This window comes from Trachinotus anak, unplaced genomic scaffold (genome assembly GCF_046630095.1).
Source record: "Trachinotus anak isolate AG129_WGS33_773 ecotype Australia unplaced genomic scaffold, CSIRO_AGI_Tana_v1 ptg000005l, whole genome shotgun sequence".
NCBI classification, from domain to species: Eukaryota; Metazoa; Chordata; class Actinopteri; order Carangiformes; family Carangidae; genus Trachinotus; species Trachinotus anak.
Genome location: NW_027273856.1, coordinates 17025004 through 17052463, shown reverse-complemented (window position 1 = coordinate 17052463; position 27460 = coordinate 17025004). Strand labels below are relative to the sequence as shown.

General features: G+C 41.5%; 1 protein-coding gene and 1 long non-coding RNA gene across 6 annotated transcripts in view; one reads left to right on the top strand and one right to left on the bottom strand.

The window, feature by feature from the left end:
* The first annotated feature begins 951 nt into the window (after positions 1–951).
* kif26bb (kinesin family member 26Bb) overlaps positions 952–27460 on the top strand; it is a 29060-nt gene continuing 2551 nt past the window's right edge. For 2 of the 4 annotated variants that reach the window (XM_071478615.1, XM_071478614.1), the window contains exons 1-14: positions 952–1274; positions 1481–1840; positions 4593–5069; positions 8108–8229; positions 8358–8529; positions 12585–12794; positions 13243–13336; positions 15630–15901; positions 16840–17017; positions 17200–17338; positions 17604–17763; positions 17969–21140; positions 22943–23098; positions 27109–27259. In XM_071478615.1, the coding sequence (XP_071334716.1) occupies positions 1215–1274; positions 1481–1840; positions 4593–5069; positions 8108–8229; positions 8358–8529; positions 12585–12794; positions 13243–13336; positions 15630–15901; positions 16840–17017; positions 17200–17338; positions 17604–17763; positions 17969–21140; positions 22943–23098; positions 27109–27259 (5723 nt within the window). In that variant the 5' untranslated portion in view covers positions 952–1214. Of the gene's footprint in view, positions 1275–1480; positions 1841–4592; positions 5070–8107; positions 8230–8357; positions 8530–12584; positions 12795–13242; positions 13337–15629; positions 15902–16839; positions 17018–17199; positions 17339–17603; positions 17764–17968; positions 21141–22942; positions 23113–27108; positions 27260–27460 lie in introns of all 4 variants that reach the window. The other 2 variants (XM_071478613.1, XM_071478617.1) reach the window with 1 other exon arrangement.
* The window catches only part of LOC139621780 (uncharacterized), a 38409-nt gene continuing 26698 nt past the window's right edge, over positions 15750–27460 (bottom strand). Inside the window, exons 4-6 of one of the 2 annotated variants that reach the window (XR_011691082.1) lie at positions 22928–23042; positions 16942–17067; positions 15750–15888 (exon numbers count right to left, since the gene is read on the bottom strand). This is a non-coding gene — a long non-coding RNA (uncharacterized lncRNA). The remainder of the gene's footprint in view (positions 15889–16941; positions 17068–22927; positions 23043–27460) is intronic. The other variant, XR_011691081.1, reaches the window with a different exon arrangement.

The window sequence follows — 27460 nt, the reverse complement described above, 5'->3', positions numbered from 1 at the left end:
ATATTGGCCTACAACTCCGTTTAACTGCTTCAGCAAATAAATGTCTGTTTTTCTTGAATAGCCTACATATACTTATAGTTTTGTGTTTATGGCCACATGCTGAGAAAGGTTACTGACTAAGCTTCATTGTCTGCCATGCAACTCAGTGCAATTTTCAGTCAACTGGGAAACATTTTAATGCATCGCCCTGTGATCTGTGTAACCAAAAGGCACTTAAAGATCTCAGTCTTTTGGAAAACACCAAGAAGCACATTTAATTATCAATTTTCTTTTTTATATATAACTACAGGGGCATTTCACTGACTTAATCCATGAAAGTTTGCTGCTTGTTTGTCTTGTAGCTCTGAAACTTTGTCACATCTGAGACAATAAGTCTGATGATGTCATCAGATGTAGAAATGAGGGCTTCTCAGTTTTCAAGCCTTGCCTCATACTTTAAGAGCAAATTATTCTGTTTTTAATCTATTTCCTGTGAGTAATTCAGCGGGAGTGAAAAACGCCCTATAATCTATTTTTTAACGCAGCCTGTGCCTAATGTTATAATTTATACATCTGATATATCCTCTACTCTGCATATAGTTCAATAAATATATTGGGGGGGGGGGGGGGGCTCTCCTTGATCAAATTTACATGAGCTACTCTACCATTTTCTCTTTTTACCAGACAGCTATCATTGACCCCTGTGCCCCTCTTCAGAAGTCACATTATAAGGAATGTATTGGTATCCTGATGTAATGTTTTAGCAGCATCAGTGGTTGCATGTCTCTGCGTATACAGGCAGCTTTATCTGATTATTCTGCCGCAAGAAGCTTCAAATAAATAGGCTATTACATATGAGGAGCTGTTGTCTGGGAGAGGGATTATTTTGGGATTAAGTTTTAAAAGGAAATAAATATCCAGTGAAATTGCGCCTGTTCACTCGGGCTGCTTGGGTCTGAGGACTTGCTCCCTACCGCCTCCCTGAGGAGGTTATAATAAATAGGCAAGTCAAATCATGAAGTGTCCTCCAGTGCGCTCCCTGCTTCTGCACGGTGCCGCTGTCATCACTCCACCTCTGAGCCACTGTCTCCTGCCTCTTAGTTCGTCATGTTTTTCATTGAAGTCTACCATGAGTGAACTCTTTTTTGCTTTACACCCATGGAGCGTCGGGGAGAATTAAATAAAAGTGCGCCCTGCCTTTGTTCGGATATCTTTTTAAATATTAACAAGTTGTCATGTCATCTCTGACTGGAAGAGGAGAGAGATTTCCTGCCACGGCCAGAGGAGCACACTGGGTAAGTCAGATTTATTCCTTGTGAGCGCAGTTTGTTCTCATTTGTAAAAGGCTGCATGGTCTGTGAGACTTTTCCTGGAGGGACAATACTGTTGCCCTGCTAGATAAAACATTTGGGTGTGGTTACAGTTGTTCATGTCGATTGATATCTAATTTTCCACAGCCTAAGCCCACATACATCCTTCTTCTGATGATTTTATTTCTCAGAGCTCAGAAGTGCAGCCTCACTGTGAGCCCGCCGGCTTTTCTCCAAGTATTAAAGGGAGAGACTGCCAAGCCAAGGAGCGCCCGACTCCTGAGGGCGCCGGAGGGGCCAGGGGCGACCCACATCGGAATATGTGCCAGAGAGCAGACGCCGTCCCCTCCTACAGGTCCCTCCCTGGATCCGTCGGAGACCGCATCCGGAGTAATGTGTTTGGGACTATATGTAGAGGCCCAATGTCGGCGAATCCGGGCTTTGAGAGGACGGACAGGAAAGTTGCGTGTTGTGAGAAGTGCTCAGCGACCCTTGTTGCCCTGAAGAAACAAGCCCTGAGCCTGGCTGTTCACCATCACTTCTCCTGCAAGGTCAGTAACCACAATGCTCTGATGGAGCTGGATGTGCGGGACCATAAATGCACTTAAGATCAGTCAGCTCTCTCTCAGGCTGACACCAAGTGTTATCAGGAAAAAGCTTTTAATGGTGTTTGGGCTCAGGAGTTGCAGAGACAAAATATAATTGAAGTAAACAGATCTCAGGGCTTCTCAGCAGGTGGTGGTATAGGGTAACAGTTGACATCATAAATAATACAAGTACATAAGGATTCCACTGCAACTATTCTTTAACTACTGTGATTATAATAATTATTATATTCAATGACAAAAAATGCCTGCATAAGCTTTTTCCCATATGTTCAGTAAAGATAAACCTCTATAAGCATACTAGTCCTGCAACAATGTAAAATATCAAGCAATATATATCAATTATTCGATTGACAGAAAATGATTCAGCAGCAGTTTTTATCAGATAACTATTGAAGACATGTTTTGAGCAGAACAATGTGAATATTTGCTGGTTTTTATAGTCTGCTTGCAACATTTTGTAATTATTTGTATTATTTTCTGACATTTTACAGACCAAAAACTTCATCAGTTAATCAAGAAAACTGTATCAATCATGAAATTAGTCATTAGTTGCACCCATTTTCTCATCACACGTGAAGACCTTGCAAAAATGCAACTAAACATTTTCTGACAATATATGTTTGGGACAATTAAAAAAGCATATTAATGTTCATGTGGGAACATCACTCTTGATGGTGCTGCCTGTGAGAGGAATGCACGCCCGTATATTTCTGCATCCATCTGTACATTTGTCACCATGAGCAGCCATCAAACACACTCCAATCGACAAAGTAAACCAGTGCCATTCTTGCGTGAGTGGCTTGAAATGGGCATGAATATTTCATCTCAGCATCCCTGTGTCATCTGCACAGTCCCGTCCATAGAGGGAACACTATTTATTTTTGTCCTCTTAAGTGGGATGGGGCCTCGTGTTTTTAGACACAGGCCACAGTCTGAGCGAGGAGAGATGGTATCTTGTGGCCACAGATATGGTCAGTAGAAATCTGATAAGCCGGTAAGCTCCCTGCAGGTTTATTGATCCAAGCGTGATTTCTCAAAAGCATCACGGCTCTGTAATGTCATCTTTTATGGTGGCTCGCAATCTGACTAAGAGGGAAAGTCCAGGCGTCCATTTTACTACCAGAGCACATTTCTGTCTGTCATCATTTCTCGTTATGAAATGCAAAGTGCCCAAACCTGGAAATGAAAGTTGTCTAGTTTGCTTTGCTAAATTGTTGTAGAATAGGAGAATATTGGGACATACATGTGGCTTGATTGCCCCTTAATATTATTTTATGGAGAAAGTAAATGTAGTCCCTGATGATTCAGCACTTTTGAAGTTTGAATGACTTTGTTTTACATAATAGTTGAGAGCTCTTAAAGTACCCCTCTGGGGGAATATAGGTCAATGGCGATGTGCTGGCAGGATGGATTGGGTGGATGTGGGGAGGGGGTAGGGAGTGAGTGAGTGAGTGTGTTGGCTGTTAGTGGGTGTCAAGGGCAAAGCAAACAGGATGTGACACAAAGATGTCCAAGATGATGGTTTGATGTTTGATGTTCATTTTGTCAAGTCTGACAGCCTGAGTGCAGACTGGGAGCCCAGATGACAAATTTGTGTCTAAGAGTAACACAGCATCATTAAATCATCCTGACATGATTCCACAAGATGATAATACTGAATGACTAGCCAGCCATCATTTACAGAAGAAACTTGTTCTCTCATTTAAACCATGTTTTTTTGGTATTTTATAGTCTTGTAGCCAGAGAGCAATAAAGTCAGTCAACATGTTAATTGAAAATAACATGCTTCTTCAACTATGGCTGTGTGGTGACATGTTGTTCTCCATGAACTTCTGGTCAACAGATAAACAGGTAAACAGATTCATGATTCATGAATGGAGGGGTTGGGGGTGGGGGTGGGGTGGGGTGGGGTGGGTGGGTGGGGGGGTGGGGGGGGGGGTTGGGGGGTATTAAAGGTCCCATATATTACACTTTTCCTGTGTTTTATTTGAAGCGTTGATCTCCATAAGTAGATATATATTTGTGGTATTAAGAACCAAAAACCATCTCAGTGTAGTTTTACATCTCCTCTCTGAAGCTCTAGTAACGACAGGTCAGTGAGCCAATCAGAAGGGAGGCTCTGAGCCTCTCCTCTGATTGGATGACTGAGTGATCAAATAAAAATATAACATATTTTAGGTAAACATTCAGAGAAACCAAACCCTGCAGGGTTGGATGGTGGGTCCAGGTGGGCAGGGCTTGGGGCATGAGCTCACTGCTTTGTTGTGACATCACAAAGTTCCAGAAGTCCTGACAGCTCATTTTAAGGCTCAGTTTCTGAATACAGGCTGTGTGCATTTCTCTGTGACTGAGGCTTTGATACTTTCACAGTATTAATATAGAACCTAGACCTGCTTTATAATCAAAAAAGACATGGACAATGGCCTTTATACAATATGGGAGCTTTAATCTCTTCTACTGACTCCATGATTACTTTGTTAAGTGCTAAGATTGTCTGCAGTGCCTTTCCTTGACTCAATTGTCATATGGTAAATGATTATTGATGTAATTATCAAGATAGATATGAGCAAATTAGCGTTGTTATTATGTCTTCATTAAGCTTGTACTGCATCTGATCTTATAAGGATCTCATTAATTAGATTCCAGCTTGCAAATGTAAAATTATGTCTGCTGCCTTTTTTCTCTAATTCTACAGGATTTGAGTGACCTGTCAGCATTTCTTAAAGACAACCTTCGTGTCCATAGCCGGTCCACCACTGAATCCCGGGACAGAGAGAGGGAGCAGGGCCAGTGTGCAGCCTGTGGTACAAACCTGAACCAGCTCAAACAAGAGGCCATCCACCTGGCTCTGAGCAGGGGTCAGTCATTAGCTAAGCCTCCCTTTGAACCCAGCCTCAGCACCGGATCATTGCTGGGACAAAGTGAGACAAAGCATGGGGACAGAGCTCCAAGGGAAGCTGCCATGGCTGTGCATCAACCATACAGTCGAACCCACAGTCCTCACAGCCCACAGAGCCCCAGGACACCCCAGAGGACCCCTCAAACCCTCAGGCGGAGGGGGCCCAAGCTCCCCAACCCCGATATGGACCGCTGGGTAGAGGAGCAGCAGCAGCTGGTCGCTTATCAATCTGTGTCCAATACTGATGGTGTCACCATCTACCCTTACCATAAGGTACCCCTAAAAGCTTTCTCTTACCACTAAATCACACATAACACATCCCCTTGTGAGCACGCCCCTTTTAATGATCTATATGGGTAAAGTACGTCTTTACGGGTGCATGTGTCAGCAAGCCAGTGATTCACAGTGCCTAATCAGAGCCTATTTAGATCGTATGGCTGAGGACATTGTCTAAAAGTACTTTTGCTAATGGAATGGAATTGGGTCATGATTTACTCCTGTCATAAAAGCCAGCAAGTTAAAATGCACGAGTGATCAATAGGGGGATGGTCATATTTAACAGGGTGGCTGGTGAAATATGCATTACTGTGATGGAAGCAGATTGAGCCCGTCCGTCCCAAGTCCCCAATGAAAAAGCTTGTGATGTAAGAACTGTTTTATATGATGTTGTTGCTTGAGTTTTGTTGGGTCTTTTACTCTTGATCCTTACAGACAAAAGTAAAATCTAAACATCCTCCTTCTGATGTGCTATATCCCATGACCTGATTTACAGGAAATCTTCATAAACATTAAAATAAACCATTTGCTAAACCATTCTCCTGAACACAATTATATCAGTCATGCTTAGCAATTGTAACTAAGTATGGCAGCTGTGTCAAGCTTTGAGTTTCTACACTGTTAGGCAAAAAGATCCTTGAGGAACTTTTGGAGGTTCTTCAATTTGAAACTGTGGAGGATTTATCCATCACCTCAATTCAAAGGCAGCTGACAAAATGGAAGTGAATGAATATTAATTTGCAATTCTTCCATTTCAGTTCATTTCTTCTATGCAACATTTAGAGCAAGACAATGGCCATTTTAATGAGCCCAAATAGTGTTTAGTTAGTCGTATTTGTGTGTACACAAAATCAGGTGTTGTGCATGGGGCTGCAGTAAGAGTGATACTCCATATATAAAGAGTTTGAAGGGCGGTGGTATTTTCTAACCTCTCAAAAAACCAAACACATGAGAGCTGCAGTGTGTTTATGTGCTCTAATGTGGGCTCCAAACCTCAGCATGTCTGGCTAACTAGCGTGCCATCTCCAGTAATAAGCTAACACAGTGTTACTTCAAGGCCAAGGAGATCTGTGAAGTTAAATGTTAGATTAAAAACAGACCTCATCACAGTAGGACATCCAAGGCTCCTGGCTAGGCTAACCCCTTAGCAGCTCTTTCTGGCTCTATGTTGAATTCAGGGAAATTTACATTTGTTATCTATGATAGTGTCACATTAGCTGAACAAAGCAGTCGAGGTTAGTCCACATCTTAAAATGTTTTCTTATTGTAACATTAAAAACCTAGAACTCCTTGAAAGTCCTCTAAAAAATGACAATATAGGTCTCTTTTCCCTACCCTTGGATACGACCTGTAGGAGTGTACCAGTGGCAGCCATACTAGACCTTTGTCGTCATGGTAGAAATATTAAAAACATGCGGTTACGCCAGTGACAGTCATGGTTTGGTTGGGTTTTCATACAAAAAACACTTGGTTAGGTTTAGGAAAAGACTGGGTTTTATGAGGTACTTCCTTAAGGTTAGAAGACCTTCGTCCTTATCGTGTATATATCAATTATACGCATATTTAACACTCTTTGAGTGGATTCTCATTTTAAAACAGGTCAGCTGGAAACACTGAGGGAGCCAGAGACAGCATCTCCATCCGGAGCAGGTGTTAGTATAAATAGCTAGCTGATAAAATCTTTGGATGGTCGCCAGCTGGGAATGTGAAGCTGGGTTTTGTCTGCTTCTGTCTAAAATCAAGGACCTGTTATTTCAAAAATTAGTTAATGGTAAATCTGTTGCTGTATCATTTTGTTATGCGCCAAAACGGAAATATTGATGGGCTATAGAAACTGGAGGGGATGGGGCTTATGGTCAATTGGACTGAAAAGATCTTGAGAGCAATATTGTAATTAATTGACTTGGCTAGTGAAAGTTATCAATAACAATGCAACAGTTTTACTCAAAACACAGAGTGTCCTGGGCTGTGAAAGGCTGTATAAGAAACTCTAGGCATGCAGGTCCAGGATGAGAGCAGATCAATACAGGTTAATGCAGCTGAGGTGAAATAGTATGAGAGAAGGGAAAGTGGAGATGAGTAAGGAGAGAGGAGACAAAAATGGATAGTAGAAGAAGAGAAAGGGAAATGAAGTGTTTAAGATGGCAGGCAGGAGAAAGGGTAGAGAGGATGATGGAGAGGAGAGAAGAAAACAAGATAATAAAAGAAAGAGAAATCAGAAAAGAGAGAAAGAGACAGTGAACATAAAAAAAACATTATGACAGAAGAAATGAGTCAACAAGAAGAGAAGAGGGGTGGGGAAAGTACAGTATTTATACATTATCCATATTAACTTTGGCTCTTTACAGTATTAACTTAGCCCCGTCTGTACAATCTCCTTTCAGTCTCCTTCGAAACCCCTACTGTCGTCCTCCTACTCTGGCACTAATTGGCCTGGTTGGACGTTATTAAAAGAAAAAAAAAACCGAGCTGACGTTGTTATCATGCCCTAAAAAGGCTGAAACATTGATGAGATGTGGAGCTTGAGAGCGGTGCAGAGGAGCACTGTAATACAAAGATGTTGGCGTTGAGGCCTGCGGCGAGGCGCGGTGACTTCATGCTGGGCAGCAGCAGATCATGCTGAATAGACCATGTTGCACACACACAGCGTTGTGAATGAGTGCAAAACACACACTGTGTTGCAATAACTTTACATAAAGCTGCTTGACTGAGGGTATGTGACTGTGTGTGTGAGAGGCCATGACAGTATGTTTACTGCACCTCTTCAACTCTGAGTCATGTTTTAAACCCAGACAGCGGTCACTACTGCCATCACAAACTATTCCTCACACTCCACATGCAGCTAGCTACAGCTGTAACATGACTTAATGGTGTATGTTTAACCCAGTGTGCTCTCAGCGTGGATGCCCTACTTAGACAGATGCACCCCATGTTCCTCCCCAGAGAAATTCACGTGATAACAGCCCCTTTTGGAGTGGGTGATGGGGTGTAATTATAAATTTGGAATTTTTATAATGAGCTTTCTCCCCTGGCAGGCTGCAGATGATGCAACCCTGGGCTGTGGTGATGCTGGGACTGTACAGACGACCTCAAAGATCCCACACATCTCCAGAGTGGTGACCATTGCCAACACTGCTGCTATGTCCTTTTTGGCCAGGTAAATATATCTGTATGTGAATTAAAACAGCAAATGTGTGTAAAATTGAGCCTTCTCTGCAGCCTGTCTGTACTGGTTACATTATAAGTTTCAGTGGCATGTCATGCCGCCTCCCCTCTTCCCTGCAGGGCAGCCGAGAAGCTCAACCTGACATCTAGGAAAAAAGGCCAGGCTTCTGATCCAGCTCCTGCGCATCTCTCCACCTGCTTCAGGGAGATCATCCAGAAAAATCCACCGCCGGTCCCCTCCTGCCTGCTCCAAGCTGCCACCAGAACCAAAGACTCACCAAATGTTGGCAAGGTAGATGCTGGAGCTTCAAATTCCAGTGGAGTTACAGTAGATGCAGATTTATTCTGTTTTTCAGTTTGTTTGGATGCAGCTTGGTTATAATATCAATTACATATTATTATTATTATTATTATTATTAACAATTAACAATACAATACTGATTGATGTGTAGCGGATACACAGATTACAGATCAGTATTACAGTCAATGTGTGCAATATTTAAAGTTGGGTTTTCTTAGATGAACTTACCTTCATTAAGACAGCCTTCAGTCGTCTTCACAGTTGTATATTAAAGCAGGAAAAATGGTTCTCTGACTGTGTCTGTTTGCTTTCTGGCTAAGAGTTAAATTGACACCACTCTTGTGTCTGTGTATGAAGCTACAGAGAGTTTATCTCAGCTTATCTTAGCATGACGGGAAACAGGGGGAAGCAGGACAGTACTGCCTGTTAACCACAATTTACATTTCAATTTGAGTTATGCTATTTGTAAGCAGCAACAATGTTAACTCGTCTTTATCATGTCTTTTATCTACTGAAGTTAGCATGCTAACTAGCTAGTCCCAGCTAGCTGGTTGTCTTGTCAGTTTCTGTTAGCGACTCACTGTAGCCTCCAATCTGCCCTGAAGACGTAGCGCTGCTCAGAGGGAGTATTATAACCTCTTGTGTTGTAAACACAACGATAGCTGAAGCTCTTGTCAAGCGAGGTCAGCTAGCTCCCCCTGCTTCCAAATCTTAATGCTAAGCTAATCACCTACTGTCTATATCTTCATATTTAGTAGACAGACATGAGAGATTCGAACCAATCCTCTCATCTAACTCTCAGAAGGAAAGTGAATAAGCAGAACTATTTTTTTAACATTAGTTTCTAGCTAAAATACCGCACAGGTGGCTGCACTGGTTGGGTTCTGTTGTTTAGGCTACCAGTGAAACAATGTGGTCCAGCTGGAAGTCAAACTGAAGTAACAGATTCATTTGTCTGAGGGCACGCCAGAAGCCGAAACACTGGACAGTGGTTTGTATTAACGACAGACAGGATTTTACAACTCTAACTTCAAGGATTCATATTATTATTAATTGAAATTGAAAATATACACTGAGTCAGATAAAGTTCCACCATCAGTCGTCGTAGTTGACGTCTTTCCTGAGACAACTGTAGATGTATCAGAAGACAAATGCAGTCACTTGATGAAGGCCTTGTGTTACCTGGGCCACTTTGTTCCTTACATCTCCTCGTGTAGATATGTATATAATAGGTCTGGATTGGTGGTGTTCCTTTGAAAGAATAAACTACATCCTCACCCACAACCACCACCTTGGAAGTGTTTTTACCACCCTGGTTGCGGAGTAAAGAGATTGCAGGCAATTTGGAGGAGATCCTGTATCACTCCTCCTTCATGATACACTGTAATCTGGCGCTAATGTCTCCATCTTGTTCATCCCCTCCCCCTCCCCTCCCCTCCTCTGGGAGAAACAGGGGAGATCAATATGGCTGCCTGCCCTTCCCTTGTCTCATAGATGGACTCTTGGGTTTAGTCTAGAGTTACCGATAAGGGCTCAGATAGACCCCATTGCCAGCCACACCTGCCCAAGCACTCAGCTCTGTGTGCCTCTGCGTGCAAGAATATATGTGTGTGGGAACGGAGGAAGATTTTCTCTGCCTTTAAATGGGTCTCTTGAATAATTTAACCCTCATAAATAGAGTTTGACACATGTTCAATAGGGTTAGGGAGCCACAACTTGCATAAGGTATTAAAATTATGAGGAGGGCAGAAGAGAAAAAAAATCCTTTACAGACATCGGAAACTCATCATGCGGCAGATGGAATATGGTTTTCAGGTTTTCAGATAGTCAATGTCGGATGATGTCATTGTGGTGTAATGCAGTCCTGCACAATTTCAAGAAAACCACATTTGATTGGGTGTTTTGGTGCACAGAGCTACTTACAATCTAGCAGACCTGAATCCTGATTATGAATAACTTTATAATTGGTTTACATACTGTAATACAGCTATATTTTCTTTTGTGAGCTAAATGTTGCCTTGTCTTCCTGCAGACTAAGAGCTGTGAGCCTTGTTAAATGTCTGTCAGAGTCAGGATCTAACTTAATTTAAGACCTTAAAGCCTCTAAATTCTGAGGCTTCCTGTAGAGAACTGCATTAAGGAATTAATGTCATGACATGCAGAAAGATAGCAGGAGGTATGCATCGCCATGCAGTTGTTAGTGCACGTGCAGTTTCTGCACTAACTCGATCAACTGGCTTTCTACATCAGCCGAAACAAAACATGTTGTTTTTTTTAATCTCAATGAAACATTAAACAACAACATACAGCTCATTTCTATTCATACAAAAGACTGCCAGATATGTTAAAGGATACAATAAAGTGATGGCACTTGCAAACATTCACAACAGCGAAGTACACCATCATTAGCTCACGATGCTAAAACCTAATCCTTTTTGACATTTACCACTTTGTTCTGCCAAGGTTTCTCTTCTGCAACTGAGGTTTCTTGTGAGCTACATTGCATAAAATAGTATCTCAGGCTCCCAGGGCTGAGCAGCAGGGGCTCAAAGCTGAAGTATTGCCCACTCTCATAGAGCTGTATTTATGTATAAATAGAAGTAAACTGCACTGTAACTATCATCATAACAGGCAGCTTTAAACAACAAAGTTGAATATTTTGTGGCATATACGCTGTATATACAGTTTATTTTAGAGTTTTCTCTGAAATCTGTGCAGAATTTGATATGAAGATATTTTTGAACTCATTATTTTTTAATAAGTTTCTGTATGCTGCTGGTATTTATTTACCAAAGTTAAACCTGCATTTTTGCCTCTCACAGTCTTAGCGGCACAATCACCTAAATTATTTTTATTATTTTTATTTTATTGTTTATTTATTATTCTTGTTGCTTTCCAGTTAAAATGGAGGTGAGGCTTAAATTTACATTTAAACAAGGATAACGCTGCGTTCCATTCACTTTGGAAAATTGGAGGTGGTAATGACACGAGTTGACCTCTTACCAGTACAAATGAGAAGCTTGTTATTGTTGTTGCTTGCTTGTTACTGTTAGCAACACCAGTTGATAACAAAGCATTATCTGGTATTTTTACTCATACAAACACGGTAGCAACATGATAGACACAGATAGAAGTTGGACAATACTGTGTTGATACTGATTAATCAGACACAAATAAGACAGACGTGCTAATATATTAATACAGCTTTGACTTGATGCACAGAGCAGCCATCTTGGATTTTGAGGTCAAGGCTGGTGAGGTTCCTCTGACTTTACAGGTCGTAGGTCGTAAATCTGACTTCAGGAGGCATCCCAGGTGAAGTTTTCGAGTTCAAATTGAATGCACCACAAGAGTTTACAGACATGCTAGCAGATCTGTAGCATCTGAGCAGATCAGCTAGCTGTTCGGTAAATGCTAACATCAGCATGCTACTTGCAAAGACAGTACGACCATCTTGATGTTTTATTGGGTATGACTATATTCACCATGTCAGATTAGTATGTTAGTATACTACTTACATTTACATATTAGCACTAAACACAAATACAAATACAAAGTTTGACCTGGTTATAGTGCTAGCGAAAAAGGACGGAGCACCAATAGGTCATTGTCTGGAGATCACAAATTTCATGGCAATCTTTTTAATAGCTGTTTAGATACTTCAGACTGGACCAAGGTGGTGGACCCACTGACTCCAACAATACCCCCCTTTTTAGTATAATCTTAGTTTATTATAATTATAATAATTATTAGTTTATTATTAGTGATCTCATTTATTAATTATTTGCACTGAATTCTGACAGGTGAATGTGTGAAACACAATTTTGTTTTTATGTGCACCATAAAAATGACAAATAAAGAAATCTTAATCTTAATCTAAAGCCATCCTACTAAAGCAGAAATAACTGCAGGAGTTTAAAGCAGAGTACTACTTAAACCAGGAAGTTTACCTGGTCAAAAAAAAAAAAAAAAAATCCTCTGGGTATTTAGCAATTTACAACATACTGTAAAACTCAACATGTTTTTTTCCATTTCCATGTATACAGGTCAAAGTCGTGCTGAGAGTAAGCCCAATGCTGTCAGGGGGCCAAGGCCAACCACCTGTTCTCCAGACTGACCCATCCAAGAAAAGGGTCACTGTAATGGAACCAGTCAGCAAAAGCCAACTACCCTCTACAATGACACTAGGCAGGGACGGCAAAAATCTCCTGAAGACATTCAACTTTGATGCTGCCTATCCTCAGGAGTCAAGCCAGGTTTGGTTCTTTGTCCTGATTACATAATTATATAATTTAAAAATGGTGTCAACTGTTTCTATTTGTGTTTGTTTAATACTGATCTGTCTTGATGGATTTATTTTACATTGGCAGATACTTCATGATGTAACGTGAGTTTAGCACATTCTGTGTTCAAGTATTCAAAATGCATTTTTTTCCCCCTCTGGACACAACACACCATGGTCCGTTTGCTCTCTCTGTCTGATGACCTGAAAACTGATAGGGCCTGGATAGCCACCACAATTACACAGTCCATCAATTATATTCAACTTTCTCCCAGCTCTGCTTACAATATCTGAGCCCAAGGGAATGTACAGAATCAGTATGCATCCCTCCTCTGCTTCAGCTATTTCGTTTCATTGGATGTTCTTTCTCAGTGCGGAGATGAATCATAAGATGCTCGCTGTCCTTTGTTCTGTCTGACCAGGCTGAGGTGTGTGCAGGCATCTTGGCTGATGTCATCCGCTGTGTGCTCAGTGGCAGCGATGGATGTGTTCTGGGTTTGGGATGTGCTGCTGTGGGTGAGTAATCGGTCACAGTGAGAGGCCATGGGTTAAAATCTCAAGATGAGAGTGGGATGCTTTTAGCTACGCTTAGTGGCCGACCCACCCTCCCTCCTCCTGCACCTCTGTCGCACTCCTACTATCATTCACTCTTTCATTATCACTTAAACTTCCCATCTCTATTCTGTCTCTCTGTCTTCTTATCAGTCTTGATACACATCTCCAGTCTTCCTGTTCCTTTGCTTTCTCTCTTGCTCCATTTATCCTTATTTTCTGTCACGTTTTTTTCCCCCAAAAATGTTACCATTTCAACTCTTTCCCTCTAAGTCATTCATCCTTCACCTGTTAGTTTGTAAAATAAAAGCATATTCATCAATTATACAACACATATGCTTTTTTTTAAAAGCTTGCCATTGCCAGATAGACATTTCAGCTTACTGCACAAAAAGACACTTTTTTTATTCTGCTGAAGCACTGAGCTCAGAGGGGACTGTAAACAAAATGGACTGTAATATGTTGCTATTAGAGAGATGGGACCCTGCACTTAGCGTCAGTGAAGGGGTTTAATAGATTTGCAGCACACACACACACACACACACACACACATACACACACACACACACACACACACACACACATACACACATACGTTAAGGTAAGGACAGGGTCTCCTTGGAGCTGCTTTTTCACATGACGCCACTCTCCGTAAATCTGATTGAATTAGTTGGCCAATACAGACTACATGTGGCCCACAGCCAGGGGGATATCAATCTCCTCCGCAGAATACTATTCTCTCTGAATAACGGCAGGCAGCTCGCCCTTTAATTGGAGTAAACCAATTCTCTTATCCTCATTCAATTAGAGTTTGGATAAGACAAGAGAGCATAAAACAGGCCCATAACTCAAAACTAATATGGGCCAAAAGTGCAATCGGAGATACAGCATGGAACCAGTCCTTAAGAAAATCTGAATGTGTTTCTGCGTATGTTTCTGTGCAACTCCTCCATCTTCATTTGTGCTTTGTTGAGTGTTTATGTATTGTGGTTTGTGCACGCCCGTGCACTTCTGCCATTATATATACACCGATACATCTAAGCTGTCTTACAAATGTCCTTGTGCACGTATTGTGTGTGTGCATTTATATGTGCACATAGTGGAAGATACAATTTCTTTTGTCAGTCTTAATCTTCTCCCATCATGAAATGCCCAGTGTACTTCAGCCTCTGTCAGTGCTAACTGTTGGCCTGGAGATGACCCATTGTTTTTCCAGCCCAGTTTGGATAAAACCACGCCCACTTGGATCTTAAGAAAGCCTAGACACAACAACTGAAGATATTAGCCCTATCCCTAACCCTAACCAATATGGTAGTGGGTATTTTTTAATCCAAACTGGGTTGGAAAAACATAGCGGCTCGGAAGGAGCTGCTCTTTGAAACATCATGATATCAGCCGTGTCTTTCCTTCCTGACAAAATTTTAACAGGGGGATATAATGCATGGGAGGTACACACCATGCCCCTCAGGCTCCATTCCCATTATGCAGACAGACAGTGACAAGAGCGCTAACTGGCTTACCACCTGTGACCAGGCCGATTGTGTTTGCAAGAACACAAGATGGAGATTCAGCTGCAGGGACTCAAACTCAGATATATGCAGACACTGCAGATGTTGCTGTGGTGTATGGGACACCTTGTATCCTAAAACCCCTGTTTCTTTTGAACTTAGTCCAGCATATAAGCCTTCATAAAAAACAAAACAAAAAACATACAGTTTTTTAGTTTCAGATTTTGTATGGATCAACGATTTACAGAAGCTTTACAAGTTCTGGTAGGTAGATTTGTTACTTTACGATTGAGCTAAGCTAGCTCTTTCCAGTGCATAGCTCAGTTAACAAGCTGCTAGAGGTAGCTGCATATTCACTGAACTATATCAATCTTATCAACTAATTCTTGACAAGAAAATCAATAAGCTTATTTCCTTAAATGCCAAACTATTCCTTGAACTTTGTTTCACCGTGTGAGTTTCTAAACCAGCAGGTGGCTCTGTTACTGTGAATAAAATTCAGTCACATGCAGTATAGTGTGAAATAAAGCTAGCTAACTCACCCACTCATACACCTCTCCCATATTAGTGTGATAAGTGGCTTTCAAACATAAATCATACAAAGACGTTGGTTTGAAACTTTACATTTGTGTATATGTGTTGATGGGGTGCACATGTGTTTGTATGCTAGTATGTACTTTCTGTGTGTATATGTACAGTACAGCATGGATACATCTGGATACATCTGTTTGAACTGTTGTCTGCCCCAGGCTCCTGGTCCAGCATGGTGGGGAGTGATGACAGCATCCCGAAGCTCGGGCTGATTCCCTGTGCCATCTCCTGGCTGTACAGCGCCATTGAGCGACGGAGAGAGAAGACCTGGACTGATCTGACCGTATCAGTGTCTGCCATTGAGCTCTGCTGTGGTGAGGAGGACACGCTGAGAGATCTACTGGGGGAGGTCATCCCCTCATTAAGCAGTATCCAGGACAGCCCGAGGGCCAGAATTAAACTCCAAGAAGACCCCGTCTACGGAATACAAGTAGGATGAAAAATGTTATTGGGAAAAAAAGAGCTTGTTAAATAAACAACTACCTCTACTCTGCCTCTCTCTCTCTGTCTGTTGTTCTTTCTAAGCGCAAGCTCACAAGAGTTCATTGAACCAAATTGGTGGTGTATTCCTTTGAAGAACATTATCATCTCTAAAACCAAAGTATTTGATTTACTATTAATGGCTTGATTATGTACAGTCTGATCAGTCTTTGTAAACATAAACAAGCCTGTCCCAAATCTGGAAACCAGAGAGCCACTGCTATATCTTTTGTATCTGACAAGTGACAATTTCTTGGCTATGCTTCAGAGACTCAATTTGAAAATTAGCTGACAAATTAGTGTTGTTTTACAGTTGTTTTAACAGCTTTTTTGCCACTGATACCACACACCTTGTGCTGGATCCCTTGTTTGGGATCCCTCTAAGTTAGATTTTAGGCTATAGGATAATTACTGTCCAGTTTTATTAATTGTTTTATTAATATGTCAATTTGTACAATAGTCTACACTGTATGTGAGAAGACGATGCTGGCAGTGAGTGAAACCTGTTAGACTGCATAAACGATTACATCTGATTACAATTGCAGAAGTAAACCTCATTAGTGTGGGTATCCCTGTACTTCTTCATTGAACATGAAATCAACTGTATGATTGGAGCTGTTATTTCCGAATATTCTGTTATTAGGATAAATTATACTATATTAAAATAAACACAAGAAAACCTTTACAAATCTCTGCCAAGGCTCAGCAGTTCTCTAAATTATAAATTAAATTTGTTATTTCAATAATCTGGATCTGCATCAAAACACAGTGATACATCTGGCAGATTTGCAAAAATGAGAAAAAAATCCAATGGTTTTCATTTAATTAGTTTATGAGGAAATTCTCTCCACATTAGGTTTCATGACTATCCTCTCAACTTCCTTTCAGCTACGCAACCACAACCGGGTGAAGGCCCCCACTGCAGAGCGTGCTGCTTCCCTCCTGGATGCAGCCATCACAGCACGTCGGCACAGTGACTTCGTTACCTACCTGTCCCACAGCTCCATAATGTTCTTCACTCTCCACGTCCATCCGCCTCGAACAGAAAGCAGCACCATTGGCAAAGGTTGTAAAGAAATATTCCAGGGCGGCTTGTCTCTGTTGAATATTGTTTCCCTGTGAAATACGTTCCATAGTTAATCCAAAATTCACAGATGTAATGCAGGTACATATATATGTTTTATAATAAATATTTGAAAACATGCAAAACATTTTGTACTCACACTCTCCTCTGATCTCCATTTCTAGGTTCACGTGGCCCCACTAAGTTGACCATGATAGATGTGCGTAGTGGTATGAGCGGTATGAGCAAAAATAAACCTCCTCATTCTGAACTGGGCCCTGTGGTGTTGTCTCTACTAAGTGGACATAAAACCACCCCCAACAAGTAAGAATGTTTCTACAAAATAATAATGGTGGAAACATTGTGAACTCCATTACTATTTTGACAGTTGAAGCTGATTTTTACTGTCGGTCTTGTAACTTGGCTTCCAAAAGTAGTTCAATTTTTGCCTGTAAACCCATTTTATACAGGCTAAAGCTATTATACCACAATAGCAGCTACATAAAAATGTACAGATTTGGCTGCATGATTGAAATGACTGATGCATCCTTTGAGTTGATGTCTGGACATCTGCACCGTCTCTGCACAGGGGCAGTAAGTTGACTATGCTCCTTCGAGAGTCCTTGGGTCATACAAATTGCCACACTGCAGTGATCGCTGAAGTTGCTGACTCACTGGCACACCTTCAAGAGACCTTATCCACTATCCAGCTGGCTACTCGCATTCGCCGGACACAGAAAAGGACAAAGGTACTGTACTGTTTTTTTACCGCCTTTAATGGGATCACAGTGTTGGTGCTCTTTTTGTAAAGGAAGTGAGAGTTTTACCATATCATTTGGTAGGTATGTACTGTCCTACCATGACACTGGATCCATTGCACCCTAATGGTGTTCCAAATTTGTATTTTTGAATCCAGTTCTGAAGCTAACACCATGATTCATCTTTATTTAACAGCAATCCACCTCATGCTCTCCTTGTGGGAGGAGTTTAACGAAAGAAAAGAGAGGGCTTCATTCTTTGTCGCTGCGGGCGTTCCACTCCACCGATGAAGTCGATGTTGACACCCATCATTTCCGTCTTCGTGGTGAACTGGATGAGCATTCCAGTAGTGACCAATCCTGCGACACAGTCATCCGAATAGATTCAGATGGTTTTGTCCAGTCAAAAGCAGCCCCAATGCTGGCACATCCTGAATTTGTGCCTATAATACCCTCTTTGCATCCTAACAAGGCTGACTTGGATGACCCAGAGTTTACCGCTCTCCTCCAAGAGCTTCTGAGAATTCCTCAGCTGCAGGGAGAGAAGAAGAACGAGGAAACTGTTCATGGGCATACTGAAATGCTCAAAGCAGATATGAAGCCACCAGAGAGGGATTGTCTTAAATGTGAAACATTTGCTGAACTTCAAGAGCGTTTGGGTTGTATTGATGGAAGTGAGATGACGATGGATGTGCTCAAGTCTTCCTCAAAAGGTCCTTCTGTTAACAATGTCACAACCAAATCACAACCCCAGAAAGAAGCAGGGAAGCAGGCAGACGCCAAATCAGCCGACGCACCTCAGATGTTGAATCAGGGTTTAGGCTGCAGTCAAACCTCAGTTGGAGAAAAGCAAACAGATGGTGCCTTCCCTGAAGCTGGAGACAGTTTTCAGAGAGAGGATTCGGGTCTGTATGACTGTGAGGAGTGCAGTGCGACCAGTTCCAGTGAGGAACTCCTGAATCAAACTCTTAGTCTGAACAAGACCTGTCGCTCTGAGGTCCCCAATACTGGAACTCTTAAGTCAGGTGATAAGCTCCCTTCTCAGGATTTTGATGTGGCGGCTCAGGGCATTGCTGTCGCCAGTTCACTTGCACTTCAGCCTAGAGGAAAACAGGGGGGTTCTGAAGCTGCTGACTGGTTCAAACCAGACAAAAGGACCTCACCAGTTGGCAAGAGCTCCCCCATATCTCCTTCCTCGTCCTGCTCATCTTCACATTCCCTGGCCACCAGTGTTATACATGGGGATGTTTTACCTAATTGCCCCACAGAGGATGTTAAGGAAATGAAGGCCACCATCACAGTGACTGTTCAACAGCCACTGGACCTAAAAGGTCAAGATGAACTTGTCTTCTCTATGGTAGAGGAGGTGACCATCAGTGGAGCGTTGAACAGAGGGAGGACAGGCGGAAACATTATTTGTATCAGAGACACCGCCCAGTCACAATCAAATGCTCAGGGCTCTGCCAGCTCTCAACCAATCAGGATAATCAGCAACGTCAGTGAAGAATCTGCAGCTGCATGTTCCCCTAATAAAACCAAAAGCTGTGTTGTTCAGCCTGTTGCCACAGAAGCTAGCACTGAAAAGCCCCAGTATCAAAATATAAGGGAAAAAAGAGCCTTGCCTTCATTTATTAATCACATGCTGATTAATACAGATGTGGATGGTGATTTGGATGGTGGTAAAGAAAAAGAAAACCCTCGTGACACTTTTGCAGGAGTTCAGACACGGTCTGAACTTGAAAGAAATAATGTTAAATGTCCAGAAGATAGGATTATTCTTGAGAAGAGGAGTGGAGCTTTTGCCTCTGAAACAAATGTCAAAAAGTCTGACAAGGTATGCGACTCAGCTTTTGATCAAATCTGTTATGACCCAATAGCCTTGGAAGACTCAGCTTTCTGCATTGAAACTGCAGAGGATAAAATGTGTGGAAAGAGGCCAAGGAGTACAGACAAGAGACACCCTAGAGACAGGGAACATGTTTATTCCACTAACACTCAAAGGGGCTTGGAGGAGGGAGAAAGCATCTCCAAACATGTTGGGAATACCCCCAGGAGAATTGGTGTTTCACCTGGTTGCCAAGAAACCGCCTCTGCTTCCTTTAAAACAGGTAGTTTGCCTAGAGGCTGGCAAAATGCCAACCACCAGGACAGCTACCATGGCGGTCACATGGCAGACGACCACAGAGACCCAAGGGGGTTGACATCATCCACCCCATGTAGCCCAGGGGTAACTCTGGAGAGGAGGCAGGCCAGGCAGCACTCCCCAGCGAACCACAGCCACAGTGTCTCCTCTCCTCACAAATATGGAACAGAGTACAAGCAGAAAGATAATAGCGCTCCCAGAAGGGGTGTTGCTTTGTTTGAGACCTCAAGCTTAAGAATGAAACATGATCATATGAGTGAGAGGCTGATGTCACCCTTTGAGGACAGTGGCAGGCTTTTCAGTACCAAATTGGAGCAGCTGTCTAGCAGGACAAATTCCCTTGGGAGAACCCCAAGCGACTTCCCAACTCTGGATAGAGGCAGTAGCAACACCTCTATGAGCTCTAAGGGGAGCTCAAAGGGAAGTATTGAAGGGGCTTGTAAGGGAGGTTATAAAGGAAATAATGAGGGACATTGTACCTTACCAAGGGCCAGCAGGAGCCCCAGGAAGAATCCTCGGTCTGACCAGAGTCATCACTTCTTTTCTGAGAACCCTGTGACTCAATCTGCCAAGCATCCCCATCACAAGCTCTCTGCTGTTGGGAAACTTAAGATGGCTACCCCCAAGGTCCGTCGACTGTCAGCCCCCAGCATCAAGAACCTCAGTCTCTCCCACAAAGGCCTGCGGCAGTCCATCAACCGCAGTGCAAGTCTTTCCCCAGACAGTAAAGCTGTTAACTTTGAGCGGACATCCTCCTTTCTCTCCTCTTCCCCTCCAAGGTCTTTTAACTCCGTCAGTCGAACTCCAAGCCAGAGCTCCACATGCTCATCCACAAAATCTGCCATTCAGGGTTTTGTCAATGGCCGGATCTCAGACCTCCTTAAGGAAAGGGCCTCCAGCCCGACTTCAGGAGGAGTGGACCATATTACTGCTCTTCCCTCACCATACAGTCAGGTGACTGCTCCCCGCACACCTGACCACCTGAGTGGGCATGCGAGTGACACCACCAGTGTGTTGAGTGGTGATTTGCCACCCGCTATGGGGAAGACATCCCTGTATTTCTCTAATAGGAACAGTATGGTCAGTAGTGGCTATGACAGCATGGTGAGGGACAGTGAAGCCACAGGCAGCAGCACCTCAAACAGAGATTCTGTCAGCGACAGGAGCGGCTCTCTCCTCAGTGTGGCTCGCAGCTGCCGATCATCTCGGAGGAAAGGCAGCACAGGTAAAACACCTGGAATAACTGGCCTTTTATGAACTGAACTCATTGACTTTCACTTCTGGAAAGATCAGAACCTAACCCAGGTGTTGAGTACTCATCATGTGTTAATGGTGTTTGGGGGGAACTCTGCTATTCTAATCTAAAAAATTATAAAGTAAGGATGTTCTTTGAGCATCATAAAGATTACTTCATTTGGGCATTTTAGACTGACAAATGCATTTTTCCTACCCTTGTAGCAACCAATGGTTTTAAGTCATTCTAATATAGTTTGAATATCAACTGGTAGAAATTTAAAACTGGAATAGGTAACATTTTTCTTTTATTATCATGCTTAGTTACGTCGTGAGGACATAGATTGCTTGTCATTTTGAATGTGAAATGACCCTGTGGTATTCATGACAGGTACAAGAGAGATGCATTTATTGTTGTAAGATTTTGGTATATGACAATTCAGCTACATTAATAAAATTATCTTTTGTTTCTTCAAACAAATGATAAAAGATACTGTATAATGTTTACATCTGACAAATATTGCATAAATCTGCCACATAATTTCTTGTCTAGACAGGATCTAGTATATGCAGCTTCCAAACCATAAACAGAGACTGGACTCAAACCATCATAGTTTTTGGTTTGTAATCTGACCACATAACATTTTAATGTGACATAAATTGGAGATGACACACATCTGTAGAATGCAGTCAGACCTAATTTCCTTACTGGCATTAAAAGGCAAATGGTGTAGGAGGTCACATCATTAATATATGAACCCAGTGACAGCACTTACTAATGGAGGCATGAATGCAGAAAATTAAGTGTTTGGCTGATACAGTAAATTGTAAAAATGTGTATGTGCATACTAACAACACTTGCTAATGGATTTACACTCAGAGAAACTTTTAATAGCATTTTGTTGAAAATATGGTTAACACAGTGATGATACTGCTAATGGATTGATAAAACAATAAATAGACAAGGCATGTGCTTGGTGAACATATGAATTAAAAGTGTCCTTTTACATAACTGACTCATTGGCATTATGATGAAAGCTTTATATGTACATTAGAATTAAACATTCTTAATTTCTAAGGGTCCCAGTGATATGAAACATACACAATGTTTTCCTGAATTGGAAAATCCAGCCAACCCAGACAGACTTAGAGAAATCATGTCTCCCGTCTTGACTGTAATGAATAATATGGTAGCCCTGGCAAAGCTGCATCTGCCCTGAGGCAGACTGCTCCAGAAGTGCACATGGCCTGAGCGTTGAAGGGCACTCAGGGATACAAGCCTTTATTCATCATACACATTTATTCTTATTGTGTAGTGTGATGCTTTTAGTGTAGAACGTAGCAGAAGCAATAATACTCCAGCTCCAGCATTACCCACCTTGTAGATCTATGAGCACCATGAACAGGCTCATTCATTTGTAAAAAAAAATATGACGACAGAACAAAAAAAACAAACAAAGTCTGTGATGCTGAATTTGAGTTTATGTCACGTGCTGTAGGCCTACAGTTATTATTAGTGTAAATTCTGGGCCAAGTTTTTTAATTGTGTGGCATCAAGCAGTGGCCTCTCTTTGTGCCAGTATTGACAACTGATAATGCCAAACAATTAACTTAAAATCATAATAAAAAAATATGTTAAAATACAAACGAACCTTTATTATGGCTTTATAAATTAAGAATATCTCAATAGTTTCACTGTATTTAAACCACAGACAGTTTCAAGGAGGGGAGAGGAGAAACAAAACAGGCTGCAATACAGAATTTCACTGCAATTTCTACCTCACCCTGCTGTAGGTACTCAGCAGCGTCGTCCTTCCCACGATACAACCCTGTCCCTGAGACGCTCAGCTAGCGGTCTGCGGTCTCGCTGGGTGGATCGGGGAATCCCAGAGGCCTACGAGATCAAGGTCTATGAGATCGACAATGTGCAGAGGATGCAGAAAAGAGCAGGTGCTGGCAAACAGGTGCTGGGTTTATTTTGTTTTGTTTTTTTGGAGGTTAAAGGACATTACAGATTATATGACCTTTATCAACCTCAGCCAGCAACACCTGGGAACACTGGTAGACCGAATCATCGCCCAAACTCTTATAGGGTCCACTGCTGGGTTCAGCCAGCTTTAATTTGGACCTGCTTCCTGACCAGCAAAACGATTGCAGTTTGTAAGCTTTAATGCTAAAAAAACATTTTTTTCTCTTCTTGCTCCTTTTTACTTGCAAATAGCAATGTAGAAAACGTTCAAGTAACTTAGCAAGTTTCTCCTCTTCAGCCACCACTGGCTGTCACTTCACTGATAAGATGATGAATGTCATAGCCAACAGATTATATTAGTGTTATCTTATATTCCTTACTCTCATAATTGTGGCCCATTTGACCAAGTCATGCTAGCTTTGCACTTGCCACCTCTGCTGTAAAGACTGCTGGGAAATGCAACTCAGACAAAACAAGTATATCGGAGAAAGCAGCCTTGTAAAGCGTTCAAATAGTTTCAGTTTTACATAAATCATCAAGCACTTGTCTTTGAATTTGAAACAAAAAAACCCCAGAAATTAGCCCCCTGGACTAGCTGTTGTTGCTAACTGCGTATGGATCTACTTCAGGAAAAACTTGCAGGTTAACCAGACTAGCCTAACAACTTAATTGTCAATTTCAGTATTTGAAGCGCACAAAGTAGCTTGTGAACAGTAAGGTTCAGAATTTTGCCTCATTTTCAGGCTGTAGGTCCGGATTGTGAACATTAATTAGCCTTAAACTAAAAATCAAGTTTTAGTCATTTATTTCTTAAGTAATGTACTTTCAAATGTTGAAAGCTAGACATATTTAGTAGGGCTGTCAAATAATAAATTTTTTCTTAATTGCGATAAATCACTGAATTTGAATAGTTAATTGCGATTAATTGCGTGTTTTATTACATAATTAAAATTCTATTATTTTGCATTTCAGAGCTGTTTTCTCTTGCTTGACAACACATAACCGTCAGTCTGTCTGAACTAGAAGCTAATGTTAGCATGTCTGACATGTAATTATGAAGAGGTCTGATTATTTATTTATCCATAGACGAGCTCTGGGTAAGTTATATTTTTATTTTCCAACTCATTCGATCGTCATCAACAACAATTCAGGTGTTCGATTTAAACACATTAGGTCTCCTGACACGCCCCTTTATGCAGACCAGAACTGTCCCCCTTTTGCTCCTATAGTCATGACTTGCCATGAAGTATCTTTGTAGGAAGTGTCTGTGGCAGCTTGACAACAAGTAAGGGTGCTTCAAAGGGTCAAAATAGTAGCAGACAAGGATTCTAGAACGTAACGTGTTATGCTTGGTCCTTAATCTCATCACAATTAACTCGTTAATGCTGACAGCAGACAGCAGATTTGATAAGGTATTCGAAAGGATTCAAATTCAATATGTGGATTTGCTAACATGGAATCAAATCACAATTCTACCTAGTAACAGTGCTGCTGCCATAATGAATAATATTTAAAGCATCTTGATGTGTTCACCAAAATGTGAACAATAAAAACCACAACCTTACATGGCTATTTGCTTGAAGCTCTGTGTCTCCACAGGCTGTATGTAGACAAGGTAACACATTACTTACAAGCACATCCCCAGTGGTGGCTTCACCTCAGTATTATGGGGGCAATAGCTTGCTAAAGTGTGCTCACTAAGTGGGGAAGTGAATGATTGACACTCCCCCCTTCCACAATATGCTGTTATAGCCCTTGAGGGAAGCCATAGCTACTGCAGTGGCAACAAATAACGACTGTGGTTGTACTGGGCATGTTGGTGAAAAACAGCAGGCTCAGGGAACTCACCCTGGGTAAGTAAAGGTTAAAATAAAATATTCCACTTTGCATGTAGACTTGGAATGTGCTTGAAAACAAGACCGGGTGCATATGGTGACGTAATGCCCCCATGACAAGAGGTCTGGCCTCACGGGACTATTCCCTGCCTCCACCAGTCTCAGGCGCGGCATCTTTGATACAATTTTAATGACCACATGGGGGAAATTGGGTCAATGCTGCAGCAACGAACAAAGAACGCTGGAAGTAAAACACATTGTAGGTAAAGGATAATATAAGATTTTGAAGAGTAAGGCACATATTCTGCAAATATTGAAATTACAGCACCCTCACAGTGATACTTCTCTTCCAATCATAAAAAAAGTAAAATAATATATGCCACAGCATTCTAGGCTTCATATTTAGGACATTTTTCTCTTGTTTCCCATTAAAAATGCATGTACTGACCTTTGAGACTGCCCCACCTGTGTAATAAGGTTAGCATGATAAAAGTAATTCTATTTAGTAGCCTACAGAGCTGTCTTGTTTCAGCCCCCAGAGGTGTTGTCCCTGCCCTCACATGGTGTTTATGATGTGGTGTGTGTGGAGTGGGGGCTACTGTTGATAATCCAACCTCTAAAGCTGTATGAGTGTTCGTGTGAGCTGGTGTAGAACAGAGGTTTTTGTGAGTCAGGAAGGTAAAGAGTTGAAGGGGAAGCTATGAGGGAGAGCTGTGAGGCAAAGGTACTGAGTGTGATGACAGGGACAAGTGATCTAAAAACAAGGGGGAATTGGTTAATGTAATTTGGTTTGCTGATTTGTTCTGCTTAATTGTACTTCTTTTGAGAGTTGTAGGTCAGTTAAATCTGAACACAAAGACATGATCCACATTTTTTTAGATTCAGTTTACTTTCATTCTTCTAGGGACATATTATCTCTGATATTTGTTGCGACAAAATGTCCATAAATCAGCTTAGAAACTATAGGGAAAAAAAGACACTTATTATAAGTTCAGAACCTGCCTGAGAATCATCACATCAAGTTTTCTTCTGTAGCAAAGTAATCCAGTGTTACATGTCTGTACATTCATTGGAGTACTCCACACAGGAACAGCTAATAACTAATTCGGCATACGTTCAATAGCAACAAAATGTAAACGAATATACAGTGCATCTGGAAAGTATTCACAGCGCTTCACTTTTTCCACATTTTGTGATGTTACAGCCTTATTCTTAAATGGATAAAATTAATTTTGTACCTCAAAATTCCACACACAATACCCTATTATGACAAAGTGAAAAAAGTTTGCTTGAAATTTTTGCAAATATATTAAAAATAAAAAACTAAAAAATTCACATGTACATAAGTATTCACAGCCTTTGCCATGACACTCTAAATTGAGCTCAGGTGCATCCTGTTTCCACTGATCATCCTTCAGATGTTTCTACAACTTCATTGGAGTCCAGTGACTTCGGGACAACTCTGGGAATGTCCTTGAGAGGCCCAGCTAGAGCCCAGACTTGAACCCGATTGAACATCTCTGGAGAGATCTGAAAATGGCTGTGCACTGACGCTCCCCATCCAACCTGATGGAGCTTGAGAGGTTCTGCAAAGAAGAATGGGAGAAACTGCCCAAAAATAGTTGCTTGTAGCATCATTAAAAAAGACTTGAGGCTGTAATTGCTGCCAAAGGTGCTTCAACAAAGTATTGAGCAAAGGCTGTGAATACTTGTGAGTACATGTTATATTTTTGTTTTTTATTTTTGATAAATTTGCTTAAGTTTCAAGCAAACTTTTTTCACTTTGTCATTATGGGGTATTGTGTGTAGAATCTTGAGGTAAAAAATGAATTTAATCCATTTTGGAATAAGGCTTTCCGGATGCACTGTAGGTTTGCAGATGTCCTGGATTTGAGAGTCGAAGAAAACACTGTTTTGCAGATAGTACACCAGGTGTTATTATTGTTAATGAGAACCCTAAAGAATCACTGTTCTGGAGATGCAACTACTTTAGTTACATTTTACTATGAGGGGTTTGCAGATGACAGAAATGCCAAAGCTTGCTGGCATCAGGATAAGGATACGTGACATGAACGAAGAGCCCTGCACTGTTTATTTTAGCGTGGGCTATATGAATGTAAATTAAACTAGTGAAATGTGGATGTTTGTGTTTTCAGGGCCCTGCATGCTTCAGTGCCAAGCTGAAGTTTTTGGAGCACCGCCAGCAGAGGATCTCAGAGGTCCGAGGCAAATACAACAACTTGAGGAGAGAGCTGGAGCAGGCCAAACACAACCTCATGCTGGAGCCCGCCAAGTGGAACCACGAGTGTCAGTGAAACGATTTATACTTTGAAGAAATAAACATGCAAAGTGATGTTGTTCTGCTTCTGAAAATTACAGTAATTCAATACCATATTCTTCATAAAATATACAAATAGACTGTTTAATAAGTGGAGGCTTCAGAATGTTAACCTGCCAATTAGAGCTGCAACTAATGATTATTATTAATGACATATTTTTATCAATTAC